Source organism: Thyridium curvatum, assembly GCF_004353045.1.
Source record: "Thyridium curvatum strain D216 chromosome Unknown NODE_38_length_371496_cov_78.080427, whole genome shotgun sequence".
Lineage (NCBI taxonomy): Eukaryota > Fungi > Ascomycota > Sordariomycetes > Thyridiales > Thyridiaceae > Thyridium > Thyridium curvatum.
In genome coordinates, this window is record NW_022156793.1 from 151,055 (window position 1) to 170,652 (window position 19,598).

At 57.4% G+C, this 19,598-nt stretch overlaps 5 protein-coding genes across 5 annotated transcripts; 2 read left to right on the forward strand and 3 right to left on the reverse strand.

Moving 5' to 3' along the window:
* Positions 1-39: 39 nt before the first annotated feature.
* Positions 40-867, forward strand: E0L32_006595 (uncharacterized protein; the record flags this gene model as incomplete). Its single annotated transcript, XM_031141245.1, has 1 exon — positions 40-867. The coding sequence occupies one exon, from the start codon at positions 40-42 to the stop codon at positions 865-867; it is 828 nt and encodes a 275-aa protein (XP_030994661.1).
* A 673-nt stretch (positions 868-1,540) lies between these two features.
* On the forward strand, positions 1,541-3,190 carry E0L32_006596 (uncharacterized protein; the record flags this gene model as incomplete). Its single annotated transcript, XM_031141247.1, has 1 exon — positions 1,541-3,190. The coding sequence occupies one exon, from the start codon at positions 1,541-1,543 to the stop codon at positions 3,188-3,190; it is 1,650 nt and encodes a 549-aa protein (XP_030994662.1).
* A 496-nt stretch (positions 3,191-3,686) lies between these two features.
* E0L32_006597 (uncharacterized protein) lies at positions 3,687-4,314 on the reverse strand (the record flags this gene model as incomplete). Its single annotated transcript, XM_031141248.1, has 2 exons — positions 3,687-3,859; positions 3,915-4,314. 2 exons carry the CDS (start codon positions 4,312-4,314, stop codon positions 3,687-3,689), a joined length of 573 nt encoding a protein of 190 aa, XP_030994663.1.
* A 5,124-nt stretch (positions 4,315-9,438) lies between these two features.
* E0L32_006598 (uncharacterized protein) lies at positions 9,439-10,854 on the reverse strand (the record flags this gene model as incomplete). Its single annotated transcript, XM_031141249.1, has 1 exon — positions 9,439-10,854. The coding sequence occupies one exon, from the start codon at positions 10,852-10,854 to the stop codon at positions 9,439-9,441; it is 1,416 nt and encodes a 471-aa protein (XP_030994664.1).
* A 3,015-nt stretch (positions 10,855-13,869) lies between these two features.
* On the reverse strand, positions 13,870-14,437 carry E0L32_006599 (uncharacterized protein; the record flags this gene model as incomplete). The annotated part of the gene is made up of 2 exons (XM_031141250.1): positions 13,870-14,103; positions 14,162-14,437. 2 exons carry the CDS (start codon positions 14,435-14,437, stop codon positions 13,870-13,872), a joined length of 510 nt encoding a protein of 169 aa, XP_030994665.1.
* Positions 14,438-19,598: the final 5,161 nt, after the last annotated feature.

A 19,598-nucleotide genomic window follows, 5' to 3' on the forward strand; every position in this document is an offset into this window, starting at 1 on the left:
CGCCCCGTCCGCTCCTTTTTTTGCGCGCCCAACACAACAATGCGCCCCATCTCGACGTCCTCCGTCATCGCGACGGCCCTCTCGCTTTCGCTTCCTTCCCTCCTCCTCCTCTTCCCGACCCTCGCCTCGGCCGAGACCGTCTGGGCGACGCCACACGAGAGCTACTCGTCGTCCGTCGGCGTGCTCGGCTGCAAGATCGACACGGACCGCGTCGCCTACTGGCCCGCCTCGGTCGACTGCGACAACATCTGCGTCTCCCTCTCCTACGAGGGGCGCACCCTCTACCTGCTGCGCATCGACCAGTCCGGCGGCGCCCACGACGTCAGCTACGACGCCTGGAACACGCTCGTGACGGGCGCCTCGGCCACCAAAGACCCGACGGCCGGCGGCGCCATCGCCATGGAGACGGAGAACGTGCCGGTCGACAAGTGCAAGCCCCTGCTCAACAAGGCCGGCGGCAAGTTCCCGCTCAGCGCGTCCAACAGCATGAACTTCCTGGCCAGCTGCCTGACGGACAAGCCCGACAGCTTCGTCGCCAAGAACTACCAGCTGTACAACATCCAGGACCCGATCTGCACGTGGGGGATCGACGAGAAGTGCACCCTCGACTGGCCCGAGCGCAACCAGGCGACCTGCCCCAAGGGCCTCGGGACGCCGTCCGCCCTCACCGACGCCCCCGTGTGGAACGTGCAGTACCCCACGGGGAAGCACGTCCTCGCCGGCGCGCCGCCCGAGGCCCCTGCCGCCGGCACACCGGGGACAGCTGGCGCGAGCAAGAATGCGGCGGGACGCGCGAGGAGGTTATCCGCAGAGGCCCTGGGGCTGTCTGCAGCTGTGGTGGCATATTCGCTTCTTTATGTCCTTTGAGACAGGGTTCATCACATCCAATGGTGTTGTGTGCCTTTCAGACAAAGGACCGGATAATTCCTGCTTCAATACTGGTCAGGGAGGGAAAAGAGGTCCAGAGATACCCTAATGTATATAAGAGGACTGGTCTCCCGCGGCTGTGGAAGCAGTGACGATTTACGATCATATATCAATTTGGTTTTATCTTGCGGGAACGCTCTCAACGAGACATGCGATTTCTGGGACGTGGCTGAACTCTAATTTGTGTGAGCAACGGATGACTTGGGTGTTGTTGTGCGAGACTGATTGATTCTCCAGTGTCGAAACGCAGTACTTGGTAGTAGCTCATTCATGCCCCTAACAATTGGCGGGGTGGAACTTTGACTAATCATGCCATCACCCAGATTTTAGCTTCGCCCGCAGCGAGGATTGCGATTTACCTTGACCGAGACAAGCTGCTCTACCTGCCAGACTAAGCTTCATTGACTCCTTCAAGACGCCTGCAACAAGCCGGAGTCATGCACCTGTCGGCTGGTTATGCAATTGACACAACAATCCTCTACCTGGGGCCACTGCACTACTCATTGGCGTGACCAAGCCTGAGAATCCCCGAGAAGCCCGGAACGAGAACCGCGTATCTGCCGCTCCATCTGGCTGACCCCTCATTCAACTCTCGCTCGCGGGACTGTCGACGATGAAGCCCGCCGAGGCAGAGCGCTTCCAGCGGCTCTTCGTCTGGGCAACAGACAACGGCTCGACCCTCCACCCGCAGGCGGAGGTCTACAGCGATGACCTCACAAAGTTCTCCCTGCGCGTGAAGCCAGACGCCGGCGGCTCCCTCCCCGCCGGCGACGTCGTCGTCTCATGCGCGCTGCCCACGACGCTGTCGTACCTCAACGCCCTCGTCGGCGGACCGCTAGGCCAGGCGCAGCAACCAGCAGGACGCGACGCCGCCTTCCCGCAGCGCTTCCTCGACGAGACCCCGCCGCACGTCGTGGGGCGCTTCTTCCTCGTGCAGCAGTACCTCGCCGGGCCCAGCTCCTTCTGGCATCCGTACATCGCCACCCTGCCGCCGCCGGAGCACATGGCCGGCTGGGTGCTGCCGGCCTTCTGGCCCGAGGACGACGCCGACCTGCTCGAGGGCACCAACGCCGCCGTCGCGGCCGAGGAGATCCGGGGCCACGTCGCGCGCGAGTTCAAGGCCGCGCGCAGGCTGCTCAAGGAGCTCGCCTTCGACCGCTACAGGGACTACTCGCGCCTGCTGTACAACTGGGCCTTTTGCATCTTCACCAGCCGCAGCTTCCGCCCTTCGCTCGTCGTCTCGGACCGCGCGAGGCGGCAGCTCGAGGAGGAGGCGAGTATCCTGCCGGTGGGCTGCGCCTGGGACGACTTCTCCCTCCTGCAGCCGCTGTTCGACATCGCGAACCACTCGCCCCTCGTCGGCATAGACTGGGACTGCGCAGAGACGGGAGGAAGCAGCAGCGGCGACGCCGTCCACGACCACCGGTGCCAGTTCCGCTCGCGGCAGGCCTGGCCGCCGGGGCAGCAGATCTTCAACAACTACGGGCAAAAGACCAACAGCGAGCTGCTGCTGGCCTACGGCTTCGTGCTGCCCGAGGCGCGCGACTTCCACAACGACTACGTCCACCTGCGCAAGAGGCAAGGCCGGCGGCCCAGCGTCCCCTGCGGCGCCGACGCCGCAGCGGACGCCGAGGGGATCCCGCGCGCCGCGGGGGCCAACAACAACAAGCCCAGGGACTTTCTCATCTCGCTGCGGCCCATGAACGACCCGTCCTCGCGCGCCGGCCGGGCGCGGCAGACGGTGCTCTCCGACCCCGGGCTGGCCCTGCTGCCGCAGTTTTCGCGCCTCGAGGACTCGCTCCTCTGGGACATGCTGCAGGACTTTGCGACCGGCGGCAGCGGCGGCGCGGAGCACCTCTCGGCGCTGGCGGGCCTGATCCGCCAGGACTCGGCGGCCGAGGGCGTCGTCGCCCGAGACCACAGCGACGGCGAGGCGCCGCCTGTGTTGACGCACCACCAGCTGGAGGCCAACAGGGCGCTCGTGCTGACGCGGGCGTTCGCGCGGCCCGAGGCCGAGGCGCTGGCGCCGATGCGCGAGGCCATCCGGCACACGCTGCTGGACAAGCTGCTGGCCGACTACGAGGCGCTGCGCGACGGGGACCCGGACGACGACGACTGGAGGCGGGAGGTCGGGGAGCAGCAGCCGCGGGGGGTGACGGCGAACCAGCGGCTGGCGCTGCAGTATCGCGGGCAGTGCGACCGGGTGCTGCGGGCGGCGATCGGGGCCCTGGATCCGGGCGTCAGGCTTGATGTTGTGACGTGAGGCTTCTAGGTTCACTTTTGTGCTTTCGCGGGGTACATTTGATTGGGCATTGCATTGGTTCACGAGTGAGTTCATGATGAGCTGGGATGGTTTTGTCAATTGCAAATTCATGGGGAATCTTAAAACTCAATGATAGACGGTTGGGCAACTGAAGCACCCCCGCCGTCCGTGTAAGATGATTAAGAAGCAAAATAATAAAGAAGAAGAATACTTTGAAGCAATCTGGGGGAATCAATCCTTTGGTTAAACGCCACTGTACCCGGAAACACACATTCGTTGTACGAAACATGGTGAGCCAAAGGCGTGATATCTCTCGTGGGGAAAAACGTCAAAAAAGTCGTGGAAAATCAACCCCCGGCGCCCACCCTCGTCGTTCTCTAAACCTTTCCCCGAATTCCAAAGTCGAAGTCGAGCAACAACCTAGCACCGTTCAACCCCCCCATTTTAGTTTACCCCCCCTTTCTCGAACGCCCGACTTCTCATCATTCCGGTCGAGCTACACACGCTCTACCTGCGCCAGTGGCTCCGCCTCCGGCCGGGCTTGAGGTCGCCGTGCTCGATGAAGTACTCGACGCGCCTCCTCTCCTCGTCCGGCAGCAGCGCGATGTGCTCGTTCAGCAGGTCGAGACACAGTCTTGATGCTTTTTTGTTTTTGTTCGTCAGTATATCCTATTCACCACACCACTGGGGACAAGGAGTATGGGAGGGAAGAAGAAAAACTCACGGACGACAGCCCCGACAGAGTCGTCCTCGAGGGCGGCGCTGACCCGCGCCGAGTTGTAGCAGTGGAACTCCTGCTGCGCGGCCAGCATGCGCTGCCACAGCTCCGCCGTGTCGACGTCGGAGCCCGGCACCGGCACCGCCGAGCCGCTGGACCCGTACGACTGGCCCGAGGAGCGCCGCCTCCGCCGGGAGCGGGACAGCTCCTCCTCGGCCTGGCTCGGCAGCAGCGGGGCGTGCATCTCGGTGGCCGCAGCCGTGGCAGTAGTAGTGATGGGTGGTGCTCGCTGGTGGGACGGCGTGATGATGTTGTCGTCGTCGTGGAGCGGTGGCGTTGACGTGCGTGAGGATGCGGGTGAGGGTGTGGAGGGATGGAGGCGATGGGTTCGGTAGTCTGGTGACATGTCTCTGGGTGGTTTGTGTCTTGTTTGTTTCGAGGTTCCGAAGATGTTTGGTGTTGTCACACTGAGTGTACAGATGTCGTTGTGTTCCCGAGACGAACAAGAGATCTTGACTTGATATATGACTTGGGGCCTTCGAGCATGTGAGAGCAGACTCAAGATGTATTAAACAAATCTCTTGGCGTTGTAATAATTGAATTGTCTAGAGAAGAGTCCAGACCCTCTCCTCCCAAGGTGAGCAGGGGGACGGACGGTGATGTTATATGCAAAACGCATCCACCCTCCTCCTCCCTGCATACATGCATGGTTCGAACAGCAAGCCAAGCCAAGCAAAGCAAAGCAGAGAGAGGTCAAAGCAGCTTGGGAGGGGAGGGGGGATCGATGACTCAAGTCACGCATCCCAGGTTGGGAAATTGATGCCAATTCCCAAGATCCCACCCACCCACTCACACCAACCTGCAATCCAACACAAGACATTGATCAGACCCTCCCGCACTAAGCTCCGGCATCCGGAGAGTTACGCCAACGGCGGCGCGAGGCGGTAAGACGAGGGCTACCTACCTTAGACAGAGCTGGCACTTAGGGGCCCCAAATAGGCTTCACATCGATCGGGCTTTGCACCCCCTTCTTCTTCGTTCTTCAAATCCTTAAAGACAATCGAACAAAGGTTAATCGACGGACAACATGTTGCCAAGAAGCCACACCCCGCCCAGCCCGGCCCAGCCCCAGCCATCGGAAAGTTTCCCTCGGGGCCTGGCACGTCTGGGCAGGCCAGCCAAGAGCAGGGCGCAAGTGTCCCAAGTGTCCAGGTGACAAGGATGATGCGAGCCCAGGATCATGGCGTCGTCGCAAGTGTTGCACCTACGATATCAATTGGTATGGAGGGAGGTGGGATGACAGGAAGAAGACGATCATCTCCCCTCCTCTTCTGGCCCCTCTGCGTGCGCCTCTCCACACGTAATGTTGACATGTCGCCAGGGCTGGGCGGCCAGCAGCAAATCCTTCCTGCTGCCCAAGTCAAACCTGGGCCTTCTGGTCTCGTTCTCCTTGCCAGCGCAGCACTGCCTTTTTTTTCCTTTGGGGAGGAGTGGGTATGATCTCATCCACGCTACCGTGCCCCGGTTCGCGGCGTGGTGAAAGCCGGACGACGGACGGGGGGTAAATGATCGACGGCAGGGTCGCAGCGAGGTGGATACAGGCACAGAACCTTTGTGCCTGTGACAGGTCTGAAATATCTCTCCTTTTTTGGTGTGTTGGCTAATGTGCAAAGATTAGTACTCACTCGGTCAATGACGCCGTTCATATCTGTCTGAAACTAGGTCGTCAGGAACCAGACAGTGGCGAAGAGAAAAGAGTTCTTCTACAGCGGCTGGCTTCTATGGCCAACACCCACACACACATACATACACTCAACTAACAGTGATGCTCGTGATCTTTTCGACGTGCCCTTTCTGCTACCTACACCCCCTCGGGATCATGAACATGACCGCCATCAGCCCAGGATAACCTGAGAAATAGCATGTTTTCCAAGTAGGAAACAAAAATCGTGCCATCTCCCCCCCATTGACCGCCAGGGTGCGCCGGGCGTGTGCGGGTTCTCTGCCTGCACGCACAGTCGTTTTTTCTCATCACAAGCGCGTCGCAGCAATTAGGTCTTCGCATTAATGCTCTAGTTACCTAGGTAGTGCTGGTCTTGCGAGGTGCAGGCCGGACCTTGAAAGCATGTCATGTCGATCAGTTGATGTATCATGAGCGACCATTCCCAGACCAGAACGCCGATAACGGTGCCTGTGCCTCTAGGCTTCCTCCCTCAAGCGATGCGCGCTTCCTCTTTGGGACAATATCTCGATCTCAATTGAGGGCGCGCTCTGGAACCGAGGAACTAGCATACATGGATCCCCGGCGTTGCGTTCGTTCAAGTGCCGGACAGGCGGGGATCCTCAACTTCGCGGCATGTTCCCGCGTTATCCCCCACCAGACGAGGAAAAAAAAGTCCCTTCCGCTAGTGATGGGTCTTAATGTAGATGCGATAAGAGAGACGGTGTGTAGGCGTAGAGAGTCGAGCACTCTAGACCTTACTCATCTCGTGGGACGGGCAGCAGGCGGATCACGACCAGATCGATGCCAAACTCTACTTTAAAAATATCCGGTTTTCAAACGAAACATCCCGTCCGTCATCGATCGAAACTGCTCGCCGGCTGGTCGGGACAGAGTATGGTAGCCTGCAAATGATCTCATCTCATCCCATCCCTGCGTGATGTCTGGGCTGGCGTATGTGCCAACCCTGCCAAGGTCAGGGCCAAGGATCGGATCCCCCAGCTACGCTTCACAGACCGAGAGTCCTCATTCCACGTCCTACCACTGGCCCCGCTACCAATGCGCCTTGTTCTTGGGTTCTTGGCCCCTGTGCACATCTCTCAGAATGAAGGATTTGATAGTTAGACCGTTCCTCCTGTCATTTGCCTGCTCATCGCCACGGCTTCCGTATGGCTTCCATGTTCGTCGACGACGCCGCACGGGTGCATGACTTGTCAGTCAGTCAGCCCCGAGATGTGCAACTCTCTGGTGTCCCCCAACAGGCGACCCCTTTCGTTCCATGACGACAGCTCGTGGCAGTGTCATGAGCAAACTCCGAGAAAGGGTCATCCAACCCCCTCCGCTGCAACATCACCCTTATCGCGCCAACTACGAACGCGCTGCAGAAAGAGTCTGCGGGTACCCCAACCGCACCGGCTTCTCCCTCCCTTCCTTCGGCACTCAAAGGAATGACCAAAACCGAGTGTGACGCTAGCGTACCAGCCGTTTTCGGGCGCCATTCCGCTGTCCTGTCCGGATACAAGCCGGAGGTGAGAAGCTTGAGGGGCCCATTTAACAGGCCCGCCAGTCGGCCATCCTCTCAGGTTGAGCACTGGGCCATACCGCATACTGTATTGAGGCAAATTAGTAAAAACTCGTAAAGCTTCTTCCGCAGGTTGTCCATTCTCGTGAATGCAAGTATGTGTTGCCGTTTTGCTGGCTTTGATGACGAGTCTTGCTGGGGCTGTGAAGGATGAGCTGGCATGGATGGCTAGCTGGCAAGGCATCCTTGCAGGCGTCCGGGGTGGGTGGGCGCGCTGTGTTTTAGCGTCCGATAAGCCCTACGGATGGGGATGGTCGAGTTAGTGCCCGGCCATAGCTCCAAGAGCCCTCTGGATACGAGAACACATTTGTTCGTGAGCCAGTTCCCATATCCTCCAGTATCCTTTCTCCTTCCATGCGAGAAGGGCCGCTTCGAAGAATAGAGGATATCAAGTACGCAGGAGAACAGATAGTTGACGACTTGTTCACAAGAAATAAGATCAGCTTTATTTAATTTGCAGCACGATTAGAAACGCAACTTCCGGGGTTTTCAATCCATAATGGTGTTTCTTGAAGGATGTGTAGTAGCTGTATTAGACTTGAATACAGTGTTCTTCGTCATTGAAATCGGCCGACTGGCTCTCTGGAGGAGACCAGGACATCGATGTATCATAGCATCTTCTCGCAAGAGATACATTATTCTTACTGAAAACAGGTATCAATAATGCGGTGAGATGAACGGTAGCAGTCCACGGGCCTTTTACAGGATAGACGAAGCTTCTCAGCCCTTAACACCCAAGTAGCTCTCCCGCCTTGATAGGATTTCGGAGTTTGACCTCACGTTGGTCACAGAGTTTATTATCTTTGCTAACTTGCTGCTGAAGCAACTCGAGTTATCGTCGTCAACGTTCAACACGCTAGACCATCGACTAGTCAAATGCAACTGCTTTGAGGCCATACACTAGGCTGGCCGCTGCTTGTATGTTCTACATCAACCCTCAAGGAGTGGTTCTTGTCATCTCTTGAACGTGACTCGTAGTTGGGACCACATGGCGAGAGCGATTCACGCAGCAGGATAGAGCCGTGGGAGGCTTGAAAAAGAGAAGTAAGGTACTTGTATGCATATTGGGACAACAATGCCGCTTCGCCCAGGCTACAAGAGGTTCTCTTCCCACCGGTTCAAGACCGGACCGACCATGTTCGACAGTGCAGGGGGCCGATAGGTTCGCGGTAGGTGTTCAAGAAGGCGAGGATGTATTTAACAAGTTGAGAAGAAGCAATGCCTCCTCAGAGCGACAGGTTGCTATCTACCTGCAGGACCTATACCCAGGCAGCTCGGTGTCTCCCAATAGCAATACAATGCCTGCATTCCTTCTCATTGTGTTCTTTCTGGAACTGAGCTCATGCCTGATCCGAAACATAATCGCGGCCAGTGAGACTCACTGTCAACGCTCGACGTCGCCTCTATTTCTATCCTTCGTGGCGGTCCCATGCCAATGTCGATGAATGTGACTTCTCCAAGTGATACAGACAACTCTGATATCAAGGGAGCAGGCCAGTCAGGCACATCGGAAAGAAGGATCAAGGGGTCTGTCGAAAAGGTTGAACATGACAATAGCTCTGATTCTGGCCCCTATTCATGGAATGACACCTGTCTTCGTGAATCAAATTAACAGTGTATGGATGTAAAGATCCGTATGTCAGGACTCACAACTCTTTCCATTCCTCTGGTCCGACACCGATCTTCACCTCAACGATGAGAAAGGTCTACTCAGCGTTTGAGCTGCAATGCTCTCTGATAGCACTATGGATGCAACTCTCTCTATCATCCTTGGCTCAAATTGTTGCAAACCCGATCAGATCAAGTCGGCCACATGGACGGAGCACCTACGGAAACATAAAATTGTTTACCTGATCGAGCTCCCGTTCTGTACATCGGAACGAAGCAACACTTAAACATGCCCTCTAATGGCCAAGCATGAGGACTGAACAGGAGATCCGATGACCGTATCCTGTCATATCTTATCATTAAACCGGAGGACGTATGCCTAACAGACAGATAATGAAAAAAGCCCGTATTCCTGGTATATAAAACGCCGCGACGTCAACAGACAATTCCCTTTTTTAGAACGCTTTTCTCCAATCCCCACACCCCAGCCTCCTTCATATTATACACAACCTGGGGCTCTCCTCTTCTCTTCTCCAGAACATAGGACATCATCAACATCATTGAATCACCCGAATCCCCCCGGAAAAAAAAGTCCGCCCCCCAGGAATCCTCCCCCTTCATCACCTCTTCTCCTCGACCCTCCACTCGTCCCCAAGCTTCCTCTGCGCCTGCTCGCCGAGGATGTCGCACCCGGCCCACCCCCACTTCTTCCGGAAGACCTGCCGCCCCGTCTCGGTCAGCATGTCCATGCCCTGCGCGATGCCGGCGGCGGGGTAGTAGAAGGGCTCGCCCTCGCCGCCCTGCTGGCCGAGCTGCCACGTGTTGCGGCCCCGCTCGCCGTGCTTGTAGTGGAACATGCTGTTGGCCACGTCGCGCAGCTTGTGGTAGTAGACCATGTTGGCGTCCTCGCCCTCGCCCTCGCGCTTGTCCTTGACTCCTCCTGCTCCTGCTCCGTCGGGCTTGTCATCCTTCTTTTCCTCCTCCGACGGCGGAGGAGGCGGCGGCGGGGGGTTCGGGTCGAGAAACTCGGGCACGACGGCCGGGTCGCGGTACAGCGCGCGCAGGTCCTTGAGCACGGTGTTGACGTCGGTCACGACGCCGGCCCTGGCCTCGCGCAGCGTCCAGCCGGCCATCTCGAGGCGCGAGTGCATGTCGCAGTCGGTCATGTAGTAGGGGATCAGCGTGTCCCAGCCGCCGACGTCCTCGTACGCGGCGCGGTTGACGAGCGCGAGGTGGTCGTAGGCGAAGAGCCGGATGCCCCAGCGCGGGTCCGCCGCCAGCGTCTCGTTGGCGGCGCGGCAGGCGGCCTCGTAGAGCGACCGGTAGCCCGGCTCGTCGTAGCGCGGGGTCACGCCCTCGAGGCCGTCCTCGTAGGGCAGGGCCAGCACGTCCATGTGCGACCAGAAGTAGTAGGTCCAGTTGCGGGCGTACGACATGGAGAGGTAGAGGTTCTGCAGCTGCGCAAAGTTGAGCAGCGCCGGCGTCTGGACGATGTTGACGCCGAGCTTGCCGAGGGCGGCGTGGTCGAGGAAGAAGGGGTTCTGCAGGCTGAGCTGGCGGCGCGTGTTGGCCTGCTGGACGCCCGTGTTCTCGACGACGTAGATCTGCGAGGGGGGCCAGCCCGAGGTGATGTACGAGACGACGGCCTGGAGGAGGACCGGGTAGGTGCGGGTGAAGCCGATGAGCAGCGGAGGCGCATACTCGAGGCCGTAGTCCTTGTGTAGGTTCTCGCGGGGGGCGTTCCACTTGGGTATCGGAGGCGGCGTCGAGGTCGCGAGCAGGGGGAAGGGGTCCTGCACGGGAGGGGGAGTGTATGTCGGCGTCGGCTTGTACTTCTTGGCATTGACATCGACTGTCGTCCCCTTGGGAGGATTGGTGTTGTTGATGACGTGCGACGCCGTCTCGGAGACCTTGGTCTTAACTGTGGTCAGGGCGGTGGAGCCGACGTCTGTGGCGAGGAAGGAGATGCAGAGGAAGACGGTGAGGGAGGCGAACAGCAGGATGAAGAGCTGCCGCCTTGGTGGTAGAAACAACATATTTGGATGATCTGAGGTATGCACTTTTCGAGTGTGTGATGCTGGAAAGGGGTGGTGTCGCGAAGATGGCGGTTCAGATGAGGCCTGTAGCCTTCATGAGGAAGGTGCGCGTGCAAACAAAGAGGACGCGAGGAAGGCGTGTGTATAGTGATGGCTAGGCTGTGAGTTCAGTTCAGCGCATCTTTTTCTTCTGAGATGTCAAGCTGCGCACAGATTGAGCCTCACTTTGCGCGCACTTGGACCGCTGGACCGCGGTACTATCCCGAGCCTGAGGTGACTTGGGTGAAGTTCTTTGAGGGGTTGCTGGCATAAGCCAGAAAGGGTGTATGGGCTGGGCTGACGGAACTGGAGGAAAAGGGGGTGGCAGCCACTGAAGAGGAAGAAAAAGGAAAAAAAGTGCACAATAAGGGAGTTGGCTGCGTCAAGCTGATGAAACGCTGGGGTCGAGCAAGTAAGATGAGAGATACGATGACCAAGGAGCCAATGATGGCTAGACAGGAGGTGGTACGGTACGATATGTCATCGTCCCAATGGGAACCCTGGGAGCCGGTGATTGTGCAGGCACACACATGTACGGCGTGGTGCCACCAACCGAATGCAGAACCACAGTGGCACGGTAGCCCAGATCCAGCTGCGTCTAATAAAAAGCAAACACGCGCCTGAAGGGAAGATGAAAATGTTGTCACCAAAACTACCTTGAGTTGACTGGACTGGCTGACCCCCATCGACTGGGCGGGAGGCAAATCCTCGGCCATCTTAGCCATACAAGCAGTGAAAACCACTTGCAACGGGCACCAGGAACAAGCGCGCTTCCCAACGTACGTTCCAGTCCCTGCTTCGACCGGCCTCGGATTCGGACAGCAAAACCCCATTGCAATTGTGGCGGTCTGGTTGGCTCAGGAAAAAAGAGCATTTCTAGTCTCATGTAGTCGTCATAAAATCTGGGACGGACTGCGCCTGGTGCCGCTTACCCGCTTTAGGGAGCATTATGTCCGAGCTGGCTACGGATGTCAAGTCTTACCCCATGTCTCCCACAGGAAACCAGCTCTCTCTCTCTCTCTCTCTCTTTTCTTCTTATTTCCTTCCCTTCCTAAATGCCACCAGCACCTGGCATGGCAGTCTGCGTCTGCCCGAGCAGAAGATGTCGAACACCGACATCTGTTGCCAAGCCGTCGGCCCGCTGCCGAAACAAACGGGAATCCTTCCAAGTCAATCTGCAGATTTACCTCGATCAGATCCCGGAGATGCTGCTGCACCCGTGCGTCTGGGGCATTCGCTAGGGCAAACACCGCGCGAGCTAGCGTAGCCCTGCCAGCAGGGATTCCGGAGCAACAGCCACAAGGTAATCCTGACCCTTGGGACCAAGCAGGCAGCAGTTTAATCGCTGTGCTGCGGAGTACAAGTAGATACTTCAGCAATCAAATGCCAACCAAGTAGATGGAGCGAGATGGCAGAGGTAGCCCGGACTCTCGCTCCCAAAGTTCATGATGATCGCATCGTCGTCGATGTATTTGCTGCTCGCTGCCGCTGTCGTTCGTGCCAACCTCTGTTCCTCAATGCTGGCACACACTGAATCTTCCATGCTTAACACAGCCTTGAACCGTCTTCCACACGGATCTACATGTAGGATGCCACCGCGATTCATAGCCCGAGATGCAATTCTCGCATGGCATCAATCATCCCCACAGCCACGGATTTAAAACATCTTATAAACAAACAGACGTTAGGTAGGTCCCATATCTTGGCATTCGTGACATGTCAAAACGGAAGTGCGGCTCCCCCTCTGACCATGCTGAATCAGGCAAGCGGCTACGCCACAGCAAGGCCAGATCCGGGAATATCGTTGGGCGCGACTCGCGCTCTTGTCCGCATCGGGCAAGACGCTCGCTCGTGATAACGGGGCCGCAAGGCTTACTTTTTCACACTATCAAATACGAAACAGACGCACTGCCCATTCTCGCGCAGTACTCTTACTCTGCTTCTGCATCACGAATTCGTGTCCCGGCTCTGAAGAGAGGCCAGTTTAGGGAAACGCAGCGCAGGCAAGATAGCTCGAGACTTCCGGGACTTCGTGCCGAGCACCCAGGCGGCTGGAAATAGCTACACTGACGTCACTATCTCCAGCCTCTGCCACGTGGGATGATCGACGCGCCAAACCTGTCAAGCTTCTGTTGAACAAAAAACCCGGCTCAGCCCCGATGGGAGGCACCTATGTCACATTGATGTCAACGAGAAGCTTGTGTCTGCTCCGAGTAGGAGGTCTAGCCGATCAACCATGAGGCACCCATCGCGGGGAAATGCACGAGACAAAACAAGAATTGGTTATATCCGACAGTTTGGGCAATTCTAGCCATACGAGGCTCGTTCTATTGATATGGAGATTTGACACATCCCAACAACAGAGTACAGTTTCAACTGCGCGATAGGTGTGATTATGCCCTAACCTATGCTAACCGGAAACGAAATCCAGCCCAGTCTTCCCGCTGCAAAATCTAACATGAAAGGGTATGCACCAGAATGCCATGCTGTTTGATGCCGAGGCTTGCAGACGACGAGAGAGAGAGAGAGAGAGAGAGAGAGACTAAGAGAGATATTGCCTGGGAAAGATGCAAGTTGCGCAGAAAGACCGGGAAAATTTGATGGCTCCTAGGTGGGATATGTAGCTGGGTATATACCTGGACGAGACCGAAATAGTGAAAGAACTCCCAAATAAATGCAGATGCGCGGAAAAAGCAATTCCCGAGGCAGACAGATTCCAAAACGTGAAATCGCTGGAAAAAGGATGCCTGTGAGTGACGGTTGTTGGACCAAAGTCTAGTATTGTGAGGTGGTCATGATGCACCACGGACGTAACCAGCCAGTGGAAATGGTGGTGCGCAGGCAGCTTCCGTAGAAGGGACGGGTTGGGGGGGTATCAAAAAAAGTCTATAAGCGCATCTCGACGCTCCACATCCAGGTGAGCGCTCGCGCGAGCGTTGCGTATCACATCATGCCTGCTTTGAGCAGGTCCTGTCGCTAAGAATGCTGTTGTCGAAAAAAGCAAAACCACGCTGCGGGACCAGAGCGCGCGATTGCGTGTAGAGTGTTGGGAAGGAAGAGAAGAGCGCGCTGTTCAGTGCTTCTTCTCTTCGTGGTGCGGCTTGTGGTGATGATGTTGGTGTTGGTGGTGGTGATGATGATGATGCGACTTCTTGTGGTGCTCGTGCGAAGACTTGTGATGCTGGTAGTGCGGGCGGTCCTGCGTCGGTCCTCGTTAGTACATGTGTGCGCATGTCCACAGATCTGCAGCGCGATCCCAGGAACTTACCCGTTGCCGGCCCCGCTGCTCCTCCTCCTCGTCGGCAAACTCGGGCAGCGACGGCGCGCCGTCGTCGCCGACGCTGTACCGCCTCCGGTCCTCCTCGTACCAGGTGCTCAGCGGCTTGCCGCCAAAGGTCAGGTCGTCGTCCTCGATCATGGTGGCCATCATCCAGGGCTGCGCCTGCAGCTGCAGCTCCATCTCGCGCGCCGGGTCGAGGGTCTGCATGTTGGGGAAGAGGTAGTAGTGCTGGTCCGGGTGGGACGTCTGTGGCTGGTGCGGCATCTTGGCGGTAGTATGGGTGGTGGTGGTGCTGCGCTTTCTCGTCGGCTGCGGTGGCGCTGGCGATCTAGTCGACGCAGCAGAGGTAGAAGTTCTCGTCGTCGGCGACCGGTAGGGCGAGCTCCTCGTGTAGGTGAAGCAGTGGTGGTGGTGGTGGTGCTGGGAGGAGAGCGGCGACGATGGTTGATTTTGTTGTTGTGGTGGTGGTGGATGGCAACGCGTCCTCTTGTCTGCCGGCGCGCTACTGCGGTGTAAGTCGTCGACGGCGGTATTGGTCGCCGGTGTGCTGGAATGCAGAGTTGGAGAGTTGGAGAATTTCCGTGACGTGCGATGGCTGTGGGTGCTCATGTCCTAGATAAACTCATGGAGCCAAAGGAGCAACGAGACACGCACACAAACAAACGAAACGAACACAACGCGCACGGGTTTGCTTGGTCTTGTTAAGCCAACAGACCCCAAACCAAACCGGGCGCGACGATCAATCGGCGGCGAGAGTCTGAGGTGTGTGTGTGTGGTGTGTGTCCGTGTTGTGTGAGGGTATGCAAGGTTTGGCGGCCACGCGGTAGTGTCGGCGGCCTGCTTTAAGGTTGGGTGGCTGTCCTTTATTGTTCAATTGACCCGAGGTGGCTGGACGGGTGGCCGGTGACCCGCGCGCGTCAAGCGTGGAGAGAGAGAGAGGAGAGCAAAAAGGTCTGGTGGAGAATGAGTTTGCCGGAAAACGCGGGGTTTACTGGCTGCCTCTCGTGCCTCTGCTGTACCGAAGATGGGGGGGTAGGACGGGAAAAACAAGACCAGGGCCAGGTGATGGTTCAATGGTCCACTGACTGAGAGGGGCGGGGGTTCTTCCTCGGGTCGCGGGGTAAATCAATAGCCAGGCGACGCTGTCTCGTGATTGGGGAACCCGGCACAATAAGTAGGCGGTAAGGCGGTCTGGCTTCCCCAAGACCGGTTTCGTGTGTCTCGGGCGTTGGACAAGAAGGGTATTGTGCCTTTGTTGTTTGTTATCTGTTCATGCAGACGATCGGCAGCGAGTAGGTAGCTAGGCAGATGCTTTCGTCGCCGTCAAAGTGTGCTGTTCGCAGCTTTCCCAGGCGTGCAATCAAGGAGTGTGTGCTTTAGACTTCTAGAATGAAAAATTCTTCGGACTGGGGCCTCGAAGCAAACGAAGAGGTATTTTAATACGGCTCGTTTGTTGGGCACTCGTGTCGTGGGAGAGTCAGCCCGAGATTTGCCTCAACTGATTCGTGTTGAAATGGTGACTCGTCTATGAGTGAGTAGGGGGAGGGAGTGTTGTGTGTCAGCGCACTCCCGGTGCAGCTCGGTCGGGGACCAATCGCCTGCAAGCGTCGGCACCAACGCGACCAATGCGGTGCGCTGAAAAAGAGGCCTAGGTAAGCGGTTTGCTTAGGTACCTTAGGTACCTAAATAGGTAGGCTGCGCAGGCGGGCGACTCCGAGGCAGGGCGAAGTTTGCGGGTCGAGTCGTCCAGTGCAAGTACTCAAGCGTTGCATGTGAATGTGAAGATCGATCTGGGCCAGCAGCTCTGTTGATCAGGGTCTCGTTCCTTGTGTAGTTACGGAGGAAGAGGAAAATGACGACAAGACGACGGCGGGCGGGTGCGGACAAGCACAAGTAGATATAATTTCAATCTACTTGCCTCTCAGTCTTACAAGGTACAAGCAATTCGAGAGCCCCCGGAATATCGGATCTTTTTCTTCTTCTCGCCTGTCGCCTCAAACTCGCTGCGGTGCGGGATGACAAGGAACCGGGGCGATGGGCGATGGTGGGAGGCGTCGAGGCGTGAGGGCCAAGGCCGAGTCCCCAATGCAAGTGCGCAACAATGACGCCGTCGATGGGGCTCAGGCGGAGGCGTCGCCCGCCTGGAACAAAAACCTGTAATGGGAAATCCCTACGAGCTGACAGGGCCCTATCCGACCCTCAGTTGCTTGCTGTGGGCTCGGGCTCCACTCTTCCAGCGCCACCAGAGCGATAGAGCCAAAGTTACTCGATGTTCTGGACCAGCAGTCCCGAACCGTCTCTCTGAACTACCTGAGCAGGCAGTTTTACTTCGCCCGGGATGCCTTGTGTGGATTGCCGACCTGGCTCTCTGGAGCCGGAGCCGACCGATAGGTGCAGGCTACTCGCGCGCGGTGAACAAAGCAGCCTTTGTCCTCTTTGAGACCGTTTCACCGGCCACCCAGTCCAAATGCTCTTCTTCTCTCTTTGTCGTTGAGCCACGACAAAGACGGACGGTGTGTGTGGACTAGTCTGCTGTCGTGTATCCCGCCTCACCGGCAGAGGCTCTGTACGGTTGATCGACGTGGGCAGGGCTTTTCCGACAACGGGTCCCCTACCAAGAGGAGCCAATCGCTGTGGCGTGAGCGCTTGGGCGGATCTCCTTGCCGGCAGCAGGGCCCTTGTCGATGATGTGACGTGCACTGGGGGTCCAGCGGGCGAGATTGAACGAGGGGTCCCTGTTTCCCGTCGCCGCTCTTGTCTCTCTCGTCAGCGGATGACGTTATTGATGCCAGTTATCGAGGCCGGTGATGGCACAAATGAGACGTTGCCTTACACTCCTTTCTCCAAGCACGACGAGGATCCCTGAAACTGGTCAGAAACCCCGAGAGTCCGTAGGAATTGCCGGATTTGGCGGAATGACGCTACAAGTAGAAGCTCGCTGGGGTCCTCTGCTTCCCCAAGCTTCCCGCCTGTCAGCGCAGAAATGGATGGCTTCTAGGCTTGGTCAGACCCTTGATTCCCGACGCTAAAAAGCCCTATCGTATCGTCACTCCGGTGCTGTGGGGACCCGGAATCTGGTGGGATTTCTTCAACGGACGGGGCGAGACCGGCACACAGCACTTGATGTTCAATGCCTGCTGCGCAACTGGACTGAAGGCGGCGGTTCGCGGTGGCGCTTTCCTTGTGTTACTGATGATGCAAATCTGCATGAACTGCGTCTGCAGTGATTGACAAAAGAGGGGCTTTTGTCTTGTTTCAATCGTCACGATAATCTTGCGGCGGAGGAGTTTTCCCTCGTTGCATGCAGTCAAGGTAGTCAATGTCTTGGGGGTCCTTGGTCCTTGTAAGTGGATGAGGACTGGGAAAAGTGCACGAGAGCCGATCACGAACAAGTTCGAAAAGGGATTGAGGCTATTGTTGCTATTCAAAGAGCATCGCTTCTTTATTATACCTCGATTCGGCACACTCTGATTCTGCCCGGCTGCCTGCCCGGCCGCCCAGCCCGGCAGGAGGCTCCCCGGCCAAATGCTACGTGTGGTTCTCCTACATGCCAACTGCGCGATCTTCTGCTCTGCAGGCTGCGGGGTGCCTGATGAAGGAGGAGGATTGGAGGAGGCAGTGGTGGTGGTGGGCATACAAGGTCAACCATAGGTACAAGTAGCTGACTTGCCATTCCCGCGACCGAATGAGAGCGGCTGGCTGAGGAGGACACCGAACAGCCAACCATCAGCCATCAGCCATCAATTTCGTTTCCCAAGCCCCGGATCGGCGCAGCCAGGTTGCCTATTCGGGACAGACACGTCGCTTCTCCTCTTTGCTACCGTGCTGTATCTACACTTTTGGGCAGCCTGGCCCGCTGGAATGCCTGTCTCGAATGGCCCAGACTGTGTGTAATCCGGGGACAATGTCAGGCCGCCAGTGGATTGATTACACGTAGAATTTGAATTTGACCACTTGTGTCTTTTTGTCTGCTTGTTCGACGTGACATGCGACACCTCTCTCACGCACATTTGTCGCCCAATGCTCCCCATCCCATCACCCCCGCCCTTTTGCCCCAGCCAATGAGGCTTTTTACGACGATGCAACTCTTTCTCCTCTTCTCCCCGTGATACCGATCGACCTGGGGTGGAGGGGTGACCTGCGCCGCATAGGGCTGGCTGACAGGCCGGTTTCGAACTGAGTCAGCCCAAGGGACAGCTCGCCCCGAGGGCGGTGAACAAGAACCTCGCGTGTGGCGGCGCTGACTGTGCTCCATTCGACCAACTGGGCAAACGAAGATATCACGGAGGTTTGCCTCTCGTGCCTCTCGTGCCTCTCGTCAGACTCAACTTGTCCTTCCCCGCCCTTTCTCGGCAGGTGCACCTGATGGGCTGGAATGGAATGATGGAGAGGGAGGACAATAAGCCCTCGCGATACGCAGAATCATTCTGTCATGGCGTACAACCAAACCAAACCCCTCCCTTTGAGATGTCGCCGCCCAGTCGCCGAAGGGCTCTGACCGCCTCCCGAGTCGAGATATCATATCTCTCAACAGCCGGGCTGCTGATCCCGTGGACGATCCCTTACCGTCGCAGGCCCGTCCGCGACTGTACCTAAAGTAAAGTAGGTAGAGTAGAGCGCCCACACCGCCTGCCTAAAGAGGTCACCCGCGCCGCCAGCTCCCTTGCTTCCTTTACCGCCTTCCTCCAGCGGTCATGCCGACACCCCAAGCACCCCAAGGCGGTCCTCGTGATCGCCTCTAGGCATGTACATGTACGATGAGGACTGAGCCGCAATATCACCAAAATAGCAGCAGCAATCTAAGTATCTGTAATTTGTCTTCAAGAAGTGTCCACTGCAGTCATCTTCCTGCTCGTCCCTGATATCCGACCGCCGACTTGAGAGAGAGACCCTTCACATGCTCACTACCTCCTCCCTCTTCCCCACCTGTGTCTCCGATCGCATCGTCAAACATCAGTGCTCCAAGACTCTCGGCACTCAATCGACCACCACTTGACCCGTTTTCAGTTCGAGCGCATCCGCGTTTCGATCTACTGAAGCGGGGGTTTCTGCCGCCCGGCGACTGAGAAACCTGCTTCTCAGCTTCTGAGCGCGTCCTGGCTGCCACACCTCGTTTCTGTCCAGTGTTTCTGGCCCCCACTGTTGCAGCCGTTAACCGACTAATCTGCAGGGTTGTTCCCGCTAAGGGTCCAGTAAAACCCCCCCCCCCGCACTTACCCCCCGAGCCCCCATGTTCTCCGCTACGTTACAAGCAAGAGGAGATCGTCCTCGGCAGGCCCAAAGCCCAGAGGCGATATGACAGCCCGCAAGACAGACGTCACTGAGCTGCCAAGATGATCCCTCTCGTGGACCATATGCACTGTCGAGACTGTCTATCTCGACGCCCAACATGACTGGAGTCTGATGGCTTGGGATGCGAGACACA